At 42.6% G+C, this 11937-nt stretch overlaps 1 protein-coding gene across 4 annotated transcripts in view; it reads right to left on the bottom strand.

Moving 5' to 3' along the window:
* STK39 (serine/threonine kinase 39) overlaps positions 1-11937 on the bottom strand; it is a 116645-nt gene that overhangs the window by 48637 nt on the left and 56071 nt on the right. For all 4 annotated transcript variants that reach the window (XM_080971304.1, XM_080971301.1, XM_080971303.1 and 1 more), the window contains exons 5-8: positions 11328-11383; positions 6528-6637; positions 6334-6435; positions 2853-2986 (exon numbers count right to left, since the gene is read on the bottom strand). In XM_080971304.1, the coding sequence (XP_080827430.1) occupies positions 2853-2986; positions 6334-6435; positions 6528-6637; positions 11328-11383 (402 nt within the window). The remainder of the gene's footprint in view (positions 1-2852; positions 2987-6333; positions 6436-6527; positions 6638-11327; positions 11384-11937) is intronic.

The following is an 11937-nucleotide window of genomic DNA, read 5'->3' on the forward strand; positions in this document are numbered from 1 at the left end:
AAACATTGTGTCTTCAGCAGATCAACATAGGCAGCAAAACAAAAACCCCTAAGAAATGATACGTAAAAAGATAAGGCCTTCTAAACGTGCCTGAATAAACAGCAGCATTCGAGGTGGTGGCCGAGGGCACTAATAAATCTCATTTGGCTCATCTCACCTTGAATACTTTAAAAATTGTTAATTATAACAACAACTACAGCCAGAAATAGTGAAAGCTCTCATGTGTAGTGATCTTGGCTGCTAATGGGAAAATGACACCACTGGCAAAGTCTGGTAAGACCTGACCATGCTTGATGTCTCCCACCACTGCACTCTCTGCCTCCTCTGATCTGCAGCGCAGCACCTAATGCAGTGATCCTCTAGAAAGTGGGGGAAAGAGGGTGGGAGCAGCTTTGAATAGGAATAACTGTTCTGCAAACACTGAGAAAACCAATAATATGTGGGTTCAAAAAGCAGCTGTACTTCACTTTTGCACAAATCTGAAGTAAAAATAAGAAAAATTAAGGAAAAAACCTTGATATCAAATCACCCGAGAAACCTTGCATTTAGCCAATTCCTTTCACTGAACCGATACATATGTCTCTCTTGATATACCCCTTCTTTTGTGTGTATTCACTGCCCATAAGCACATATTGTTTGAAACAGGACTGGTTCTACCTTATACCAGTCCGGTTTCACCTTTGCTCTGTATCCACAGCAATATTCCACAGCTGCAGCAAACACTGTTTGCAATCAGGTATAGAAGGAAGTTCTAGATCAGTTCTCAATCTGCAGCCAGGGCTATAGGGTTTTGATGGTGCTGTTAATAGAAATGAAAACAGGAACATTTTGCAGCAAGAGTTGGCATATTGTGGGATGCCAGATGCTAGATACAGTGGTACCTCGGGTTACATACGCTTCAGGTTACATACGCTTCAGGTTACAGGCTCCGCTAACCCAGAAATAGTACCTCAGGTTAAGAACTTTGTTTCAGGATGAGAACAGAAATTGTGCTCTGGTGGTGCGGCAGCGGCGGGAGGCCCCATTAGCTAAAATGGGTCTTCAGGTTAAGAACAGTTTCAGGTTAACAACGGACCTCCGGAACGAATTAAGTACTTAACCTGAGGTACCACTGTATATCCATCAAGCTACTGTGAACTTAAAAGAGAAACCACAACTTGTGCAAAACAAAAATATTAAACTTGTATTATTATTATTATTATTATTATTATTATTATTTTCAAAGATGGATAGTCTTGATGCCTTTTCCCAGGAGGTAACTGCTCATCTGCTTTATTTTATTCCAACAATGAAACAGTAGGCCATTTGTGCACAGTTAGCAGCTTAGTAGAAATGAGTTGTCTGGAGCATTCCAGACTGAATAACTAAACACATTTCTATCTGCTGCCAAGTGGCAAACCTTTGCTTTCAAAGCACATGCCCTGGGGATTGAGAATTAATAAGAAGTTAATAAGAGAGACAGTGGAAGGCCAAAGAAATTGAAGACAGGATGCAGAAGAGAAGAAAATCAGGGACTCTTGGAGAATTCAAAAAGCTAACTTATAGCAGACATTCGCAACTCCAAATTTCTCAGTTATGATCACAACTGCTCCATTTGAACTGGAACAAACAAACAAACAAACAGAATGGGCATGTGGCTTGTTTTACTGTTTTTTATTTGCAATTAACCCAAGTAAGATCACTGGAAATGAGCTACTGAAATTTCTTTTATGCCTTGATCTTAAGAAATGCAAACACATTATAGCTACATTCCTTACATAAGTTGAACTCCCTGGCAACCCTAAGATCACTGGATGAGAGAAGGTTTTTAGAACTGTTAATTGTTTTGCCCGTTTTTAACTGAAACTGTTTTCTGGAGCGCTTTAAACTGTTTGATTTATTTTTATTTTATTTTTTAAAAATACATGTTTGTTGTGGATGTGTCTGCCACAAGAGAAAGAGAGGGATACACATTCAATTAATAATAACAATGATGCTGGTGAATTTGTTCAAAGCCAGGTTCAGAAAATATATACTGCCCTTCATCCAAAGATCACAGGGAGGTTCACAACATAAAAATACAAAAAGTACCCCAAAAAGTAAGAGGGGGGCTTTTAAAGCCCCCAAAACTTTTCTGGCTCAAATATTAATTCCCAGCTTCCTCCACCCTGCTTGGCCCAACCACCTTCCCCCAGCTAGACCGCCAAACAATCATAGCAATCTTTGTGAGAACTATATGGTACCCAGCCCTGAATGGGTGCTATTATCCAGCAGGTCAGGGAACTGCGAGGGATAGAGGTAAGGGGGGTATTTGTCCCCTCAAACCAAGCACCTTTGCTACTATCACTGCCACCTAAAAGAGAAGAAAAATATGTTTTTGAGATGGGGGCTTGCTTTTGCGGATTGGGTAAGGTGACTGAAACAGGTGGGTGGTTATCTGAAGCCCTGGGTTGTCCAAAATCTGAGATTGCTCTCACGCATGCTCTCTCTCTCTCTCCCCTCTCCCTCTTTTTTTCCAGAATAACATCTCAAATAATTACTGAGTTTATCCAAAGAGAGACTCAGAAAGATGAAAAGAAAGAAAGAAAAGGAAACATGGCTTCACAATGCAAAAATACTGCATATAGTCTTCATAGCCAATGTTCCTACAGGCTGAAGTTCTCAGAATCAAATTCTCAAGTGTGCTGAAAATGGCATCTTTATAACCCAACACGGTGCCCAATATATTTCAGATGGACCTTTAAACAAAAGAAACCCTGTTAAACAAGGCAGTTTAAAGTTTTTCCCTCCCTTACTCCAGAGATGCTTTGCGTAATTTTCAGCAAACTCTAGCCTTCCCACCTCCCTTTTCTTTTTCTTTTAAAGAGACATACCTTTTAGAAGGGTCTTTCTGAAGACACAGCGAAATTAATTTTCTAAAGGACTTGCCGTACTTTTTTGTCATTTCTTTATCTTCCACACCCGTTTCCAACGTTGGAGGGTCATTTTGCAATGTCAACATTAATACCTATTTTAAAACCAAAGGCGACAAGAAAAACGGTATCAGACAAACAGGTTAAAACAAACACTATGTCACAATAGCAGTTAGAAACATATATGAAAGGCGAATCAAATTATGATGAGAGTCTTGTATTTAGCGTTAACTCTCCTAGGAGGCCTCGTTTGGCCATAATCAAATATACACTTCCGGAGTAACACTAAATACATTACTTCTGGAAAATGAGCCACCACAGCTGCTATACAGCCATGAAAATTTGTGTGCCAGGCTTTTTAGACTCGTCTACCCATGTACTAGGGACGCGGGTGGCGTTGTGGGTTAAACCACAGAGCCTAGGACTTGCCAATCAGAAGGTCGGCGGTTCGAATCCCCGCGACGGGGTGAGCTCCCGTTGCTCAGTCCCTGCTCCTGCCAACCAAGCAGTTCAAAAGCACGTCAAAGTGCAAGTAGATAATTAGGTACCGCTCCGGCGGGAAGGTAAACAGCGTTTCCGTGCACTGCTCTGGTTCGCCAGAAGCGGCTTAGTCATGCTGGCTACATGACCCGGTAGCTGTACACCGGCTCCCTCGGCCAGTAAAGCGAGATGAGCGCCGCAACCCCAGAGTCGTCCACGACTGGACCTAACTGTCAGGGGTCCCTTTACCTTTACCTTTACCCATGTACTATCTGAAACCCAAGGGGCACATTGGTTGCTAGGTGTAAAATATATTGGCATTATTGTCAGCTATGCTACCCCACTATAGGAGGTGGTTCTGGGGGCCCAAGTACTGGATCTTTTTTGCTGGGACCAGTATTCTGCCGTTTGACCTTACACAGAGGCAGGAAACACTGTAGTGCTAAGTTAGACCCCAGCCATCTGTACCTTCCTAATTTGGTCGGACGCACTCTGTACACTCATGCAAGTTGTGTCATGAGCCTACGCACTGGCACCTTTAAGGGCTTTGCACAATACCCTTGCTAACGGGCATACTCTTTTCGAAATCAAAACGAAACCGGGCACTGCCATCTTCAAAACGTCTGTCTGCTCTTGTTACTATCAAACTGAGGGGCCAGAGGTCATCCACTTTAATAGCATAGCACTGAGCCAAGAGTCCCGGAAGTTGCAACACCAGGACCAAAAACATACCAGGTATCTGGTTTCTTAGGCACCGAAAAGTTTAAGCCTGTTTGGTTAGGAATTTACACTGCTATATTCAGCTCTGTTAAGGGTTAGTTTCTGAATATGTGAAACTGGATCCTAGGAATTTGCAGTGTTTTTCCAGCCCTGTGACAGACACGGCCAAGGAGAGTGAGCTTGTTCAAACTTGTCCTATGGGTTGCCATTCTTTTAAGACCAGTGTCCAGGACATCTAAATAGCCACTGCAAAATATACATGCTCGTATTATGGCAACTATTCTTATGTCATTATATAAATATGGCATTCACTTTCTGTAAGTTCATAGCCCCTTTTATGTTCCTAAATAAAATTCACTTATGACCCTAACATATGTTTGGGTATTTCTGGGGGTCTTTGCCTCAGAGACTCCTGCCTTATTCTTTCTGTATTGCATGAAATAATGAAGGAACATAAGTTGTATCTGTCATCCACTTTCATTTTTAGGCTATGGTCCATCACCCCCAGTATAAATTACCAACAATACTTCAAGCAGAAACCTAGAACAGATTCCCGATTCCTACAACTGGCAAGATTAATATATATCTTATGCATTATAATTTTAATTAACACATAATTCATACATGACTCAATACTTTAAATTCCTCAAAAAATTACTTCATATATGCAAATTTTATTTCTGATTAAAACTGGATGATTAGAAGGCCACAAAGATTCACATATGAGCATTTACAGATGCATGCAAGCACCTACACCTTAAAGATGCTTGCGCCGAGTTGATATAAGCTTGTCATTCTCAGTCAGTCCCATGGACCGAAAGAGTAAAAAATGGGGGGGAGCGGGGGGGGACAATATTAGCACTGGCTGTGCAATTGGCATCACTGATGTTGGCACATCCTTTGGGGAAAGGATACAGGGAAGGAAGAAGGAAGGAGAAGGACTTCAGCAAGTCAACAGCCTAGGAGGAAGCTGCTATGCAGACATTGACTATAAGACATTTTCAATGTTCGGATCTGTTTGCTCAGACCTTTTTGGCCGTCTTAGCGATAGTGCGTGTGTGCATGTGTACGCACTTACACATGTTTAACAGACCCCTGAATCAAAACAAACATCAAGTTGGCACATCAGTACACCTGGCACTCATACAAGTCCCAAACAACAATAACTAGCAATGCCGTCCAATCTTGCAATGCATATCTCAACCTTCACATTTTCGGATTTGCTCAGGAAGGGCTGGTATTTTACTTGGTAGCTTGACAAGATTTCTTTTAAGCACACAAGGGATTCAACACAGACCACTGTTGCGTGTTATTCTGGCAATCCTTTTTCAGAAAGAAGCTTATGTTAGTCACCTTAGAGAAAACAAGCTAGAAAGCTCCGGTGTCTACTTTTCTCACGGTTCCTAACCCACCCTATTGTTTTGATTTGGTTTTAATAATTGGGTTTTATGGATTTTACTGTATCGTATCGTAAAACTGTGTTGACAATTCACCACAGAATGACATCCTGCTTTCCTTCCATGGGACAACTTGCTTACTCCAGGCACCCCCAAACTCAGCCCTCTAGCTGTTTTGGAACTGCAACTCCCATCATCCCTAGCTAACAGGGTCAGTGGTCAGGGATGCTGGGAATTGTAGTCCCAAAAATAGCTGGAGGGCCGAGTTTGGGGATGCCTGTGCTACTCCATGAAAGGTGGGAGGCGGGGGAGAGAGAGAGAGAGAGAGAGAGAGAGAGAGAGAGATTGGCATATTCTCAGAAATCTAGGTGACCTGGCTTGAGTTTCTCTCTTTTTTTAATTACGAAAAAAGTGCTTCACTGCTGTTTCAAAACAGGAAGCTAGGCTGCCCTCAGCATGCCAGTCGCATTCCCTCCTAAACTGGGAAAGAAGGCTTCACAGGAACAACAGTCCATCACAATGGAGTGTTGCTCCCAAGAACGTTCCTGGGAATAGTGCTGCGTGGTTTCCATTGGGCAATCTGTACCAAAACAGAAGAGAACACCACTGGACTGCTGAGGATTTTTTTTGTCACATGGAAGGAGGAGGATAACACCCTTAGGTGTCTCATCTGGTAAGCCCAACATCTAAGTTCCAAGATGGCACACACAAACCCCTTTGCAACATCACTTCATACTTTTAGCGGGGAACAAAATTGGGGGGGGGGGGTCACAACAGTGCCATCTATGCAATGCTACTTTTAATACAAAATTAGACTTCATTCTTATTTTCAGAACTGTATTTACTTTCATCGGAGGATATTTGTGGTAAGGCGCAGCTCCTGTTGCTAATTCAATGGCTGTTATTCCAAAGCTCCAAATATCAGCCTTGAAGTCATAGCCTCTCACCTATTGCATGAAAACATAAGACAGACAGGTTAGTTTAGCGCCGAGATGCTGAACTCGAGGAAGGCCAGGAGAATGGTGTATCACACAGGTACCTGTTCCATGACTTCAGGGGCCATCCAACATGGAGTACCAACAAATGTCTTTCTTACTTTGTTCCGAGTAACGTCTCCTCCTGTGGCTAAAAATGCGCTAACGCCAAAGTCTAGGAATAGAAGAGACAGGAAACCCTTTTAGTGTTTGATTAGCTTATACTGAGGTAACTATGCTATTTCCACTTGGATTCCTACATAAAATATGAAACGCCTATTTAAATGAAGCTGTGAAGTTAAATGTTTTCTCAGTAGGTGTAACAATAACACTTCTATAAACTGCATAGTAAGTCATAAGACGCCTCTCCCCCTCGTGAATCATACCTTTAAATAATATTTGTCCTTATGTATTAAGGCATGCAATACCCATGGACATGAACAAGAGGTCTATTGCTTCCAAAGCAGCATTCTGGGTCAGTTTTCCACACGCTCCATTGAGAATTTAAAGAGTGTTATTTTTAGCTATGCATCAAAGTTTCAACAGAGAGCTGCTTGCACAGTTATTTCATATTCTGCTTCAAGTAACTTTGGAAGTTGCAAGATCAGAGGGAGAATTTTAAACAGTCATGTGAGGGCTGTGGGAGAAAGTGATTAAGATGCTAAGTGTGGGTGTAAATAAAGAGGCAATTAATAAAAGCAGTCCTGCTGCTTGAACAGACCAAAGAATTTTGGATGACAAGGGCTATTTCCTATAATGGCTAGGCAGGTGTTTATGGGAAGCCCACAACGAGGGAGCCGTTCTTATTATGAAGGGGTTTTTTTATAAGTTCTGTGCTCAAGGATATACCACATCCTCAAAGCCACATGCTTGCCTTTTTTGTCTGAACTGCCTTGTTTTCTCCAAAGATATCCACAACAGCAGGAGAGCAGAAGAGTTTTTCTAGCATACGATGAAGGAAGGAAAAAAATGCAACCCTCCAGAAAAATAAAGAGCCACTTGATCAAGATGCTCTTTGTGAGACATTGATCAAAGGAACAACAACAGCTTGCTTTTCCTGAGCGCAGAGAAACCTTTATCAGCATCTGTTTCTTCTGCCCCTCCTTATGCAGCCAGTTCAAATTCACTGGTCCCTGGAATAAAATTACAGCACCTTAAAGTAGTGGCATTCTGAATTTTTACTAAAGACAAGCCCTCTGTTCTTGCTCCTGATGTTAAATAGCAAGAGTTCAAGAGGGAGGAAAACAAAGATATGATTGAACGATATGGAGTGTTGTGGTAGACAAGCAGACCACGGCAAACATCGCTTTCACCAATAAAGTCATTGCAGATTAATTTAAGAGGTTGTCACCAACATTTATCCAATGCCGTTAAAGTGTCAATAACCCCCACAAAGAAGTTCCCAGAATTATTCTGAGCCAGGGGTGCCAACTTGAATAAAATAATTGGGGGGGGGGGCAAGTTAAGCCCCACATAATCAATCACAGGATGCGACACACACCCCATCTGAATGGCAAAGCCCATCAACTTGGGGGCCCCCGCTCCCTCAAATATTTTTTGGGGGGGGCAAGGTACCTCAGCCCCTAGGAGTTGGCTCCCATGTTCTGGACTAATACAGTTATTACCACACACAAATGTCTGTGAACACAGAAAAAGAAATAAAATGTAGGGGGTTACATGGAAAAAGGAAAAAGGAAAAGCATGTTAGGCAGACTTTGTTTTATTTCGGCCAGTAGGTGTTAGAATTAAGAGCATGTGGATAGCTCTTTATTATTATTATTTAATGCAGGCACCCCCAAACTCAGACCTCCAGGTGTTTTGGGACTACAACTCCCATCATGCCTAGCTAACAGGACCAGTGGTCGGGGATGATGGGAATTGTAATCCCAAAACATCTGGAGGGCCGAGTCTGGGGGTGCCTGATTTAATGCCTAGTATTCTGGAAATCTAGTATCGTGGGAATATAGGAGATCCAAAGGGGAAATACATGTCTGCCTGAGCTATGGCAAATGACTGCTGTCATGGACAATACTTTGACTCGGTACCACTGTCTCTGTATCTGCCATCTCTGTCCTATGAACTAATCTCGCAAACTGACAGCTCACGCCAGTCAGAGAGAAGCGGCAAGAAAAAGGTATCTCCTAAACCACGCTCATCAAACCCTTCTGCACAGAAAGCAGGATGTTGTTTGTAGACATCCCATACAAATGAAAATACTGAGGATCCGTTATAGATCTTTCACATGTCAGATTTTTCATGGTAGAAGGAAAAGCAGGTTTCTGAGTGTGTTATTCTGGAGTACTTGCTGAAAAAAGGTGATATCATGGGGCAGTACGCCGAAAAAATCTGGAAAAATACAGCAACTAGGGCTGGGCGATACCTGGTTTTCAACATTGTGATATATCAGCAGCTAAATACTGGGATATGCTGATATATCACAATGTCTCCTAAGGTGGGAGAAGAAGCGGAACTACATCACCCAGTCTGGAGGAGCATCAGAGCTTTGTTGTACCCCCTCAACTGGGGGTGGGGGGAAGCCTCCTGCCCCCCAGCTGAACGAGCCCCAATGCCTCTCAGGGTCATGCAAGCCAGAGGCAGAGGGCTTTGTTGAGATCCAGCACCAAGCGCCTTCTGGCGGTTCCCTCACTGCGAGAAGCCAAGTTACAGGGATCCAGGCAGAGGGCCTTCTCAGTAGTGGCACCCGCCCTATGGAACGCCCTACCACCAGATGTCAAAGAGAACAACAACTACCAGACTTTTAGAAGACGTCTGAAGGCAGCCCTGTTTAGGGAATCTTTTAATGTTTGATGCATTACTGTATTTTAATATTTTGTTGGAAGCCGCCCAGATGGGCGGGGTATAAATAAATTATTATTATTATTATTATTATTATTATTATTATTTGTTAAACTGCTCTGCTGAGGCACGGGCAGCCGAGGCAGGAACAAGCTGCATCGGCCCCAGCGCCTCACCAATGTAGCTGGTTCCTCCCTCTGCAGTTTGAGGCCAAAGCACGATGGCACCTTCACCTGGCAGTATATTGTGAGTGAAACCGCCGCTGCCAGTGCCCAACTGTAAATTGGGTTTCCCTCAGCACCCCAGATACTCGTGTCGGAGGGGCTCGGAAGCGGTTTCACTCACGATATACCGCCGGTTGAAGGCGCCATCGAGCTCTGACCCTCAAACCAGTCTTGGGCGATGTATCAATACAGTCGTACCTTGGAAGCTGAACGGAATCTGTTCCGGAAGTCCATTCTCACTTCCCAGGTTTGCGGCTTTTGGGAGCCAAAACGTCTGAGTTCCAGGGTGTTTGGGATCCAAGGTACGACTGTCCCCTGTGCCCAGAAACCATACCAATGGATATGGGGGGGAAAGGCCCTAAGTTGTTGATCAACACCTGCTGAAGGCCCAGCGCCTGGGGGTCAAAATGCTAGCAACAAGATTTCCACTGTTCTGGAGGTGGGGTTTCAGCAGCTTGCCAAAAGCTCTTTACAACTCTGCCTGTCTAGCAAAGTAAAACTATGCAAATACATGAAGAGCATGTTTTTTTGTTTTTTTAAAAGTCACGTAACTGTGTTAGTGCAACTGTTAAGACCTAAGCACTGTGCCAAGATGTAAGCTTAAAGTATACAAAACTGTCCTTACTGTGGAACACTGGTCATGAGATGGATCAGTGACCACAATGAATTAGCTTCATGAAAATCTTTCATCAAGTAACTACAAAAGAGGTACAAAATTAAAATTTCCAGCCTTGTCAATTTATGTCTCCTTGCTATTTTGATAAAAGGCCAAGGAAAAGGTTTTGATCCTTCCCCCGCACTTGTTAGAACAATGGACCATAGTTTTTTTAAAGGGACATCCTTCTGCTTACATAGTATTTTGTACATAAAAAATCACTTTACTATGATATATCGGTAATTTTTAAAAAATAAACTGTCAATACTACCCACTATTGTTTGGTTCCTCCCCCCAAAAGATTTTATTAAAGTTTTCACAATACAGTGAAATAATACCTAGAACAAATAAAATTTAAAAAGGAAAGGAAAGAGAAAAGAACTAGAAAAGAAAGGGAAGAAAAGAAGCAGAGAAATAACAAACATTGAGGATAACACTAAAAATAATCATAATATTATACCTTAATCTTCAATCCACATACAAAGAAGTGTGTCATCTCTGCTCTCACCTGAAGAAGCTTCCCTCCTCCTCAGCCTCATACCCTGAGGAAAACCCACTCTGACCCGTCTTCCACCCAGGTCTCCCTTTTCTATCCATCACCCCTCTGTTTGTACAGTGGTACCTCGGGTTACATACGCTTCAGGTTACATACACTTCAGGTTACAGACTCTGCTAACCCAGAAATATTACCTCCGGTTAAGAACTTTGCTTCAGGATGAGAATAGAAATTGTGCGGTGGCAGCGGGAGGCCCCATTAGCTAAAGTAGTGCTTCAGGTTAAGAACAGTTTCAGGTTAAGAACGGACCTCCGGAACGAATTAAGTTCTTAACCCGAGGTACCACTGTATCTTAAAAATAAAGTTTTGCAGAAGGAAGACGTAGCAACGGCTTGCCTAAGGCTTTCTACGTAAGGTCCTGTGAGTGTTGAAATTTGAACTGCAGACTCGCCAGCTCCCGCTCTTAACCAATGGTCTGACATTAGCTTCACGCCTTGCAGGGATTAAACCTCACAACCCACATAAACATTTTCTAAGCGCACAGTGGGTGCTTCAGCCTATGGCTCGTCATCAATGAAGACCAGGGCTCTTCAACCTGGTAACATTTTAAAAAGGTTAAAACTTCAATTGGGTCTCTTAGCACATTTCAAATTCTCCATACACATTTTGAAGCTTTGATGATCATGATTATTACCTGCTATTTGTACCGAGCCATCTTCCCCCAGAAGAATATTACCAGCTTTTAAATCCCTATAAAAATGGATGAATAGGAGTCATTTCAGTTCAAGTAAACGAGAATATGATCACACTCAACGGAATTTTTTTTGTTGAGAAACATGCCACAGGATAAATTAAAAGCTACTCAAAACGCAGTGATTATATGATCTTCTCGTTAATACTGAAATTGCCACTTTTAAAACGAGATTGCAAAAAACGGGTATTATTCCACGCACTTGAAAGCTTATCTTTTAAATCGCATGCCGAGCTGGAAGTCTCTGCAGTGCTGCGGATCACGGGATATAAAGTTCCCCCCACATCTCAACTTGCTATGCCCTTCAAACTGCTCCCATTCTAGTATAGCAAATAAAGGGTTGGAGCAGATTGAAGATTCCACCAACAACCATCCCATTTAATTTCTTTAGATGAGGTGACATAGGAAGAGAACCCAAGTGGAAACCAGGAAGCATCAGTACCCCCAGCCACACATGTTTTTCTTCCTTCTCTGTTCCTCTCAGCATCAAATTCTGGGCACCAATCAAAAAGGAGGAGGCACGATTCAGTGTTGTGGTCTGAAACAAGTGGTT

Source organism: Podarcis pityusensis (assembly GCF_964106645.2).
Source record: "Podarcis pityusensis genome assembly, chromosome: 1".
In the NCBI taxonomy this organism is placed as follows: Eukaryota; Metazoa; Chordata; class Lepidosauria; order Squamata; family Lacertidae; genus Podarcis; species Podarcis pityusensis.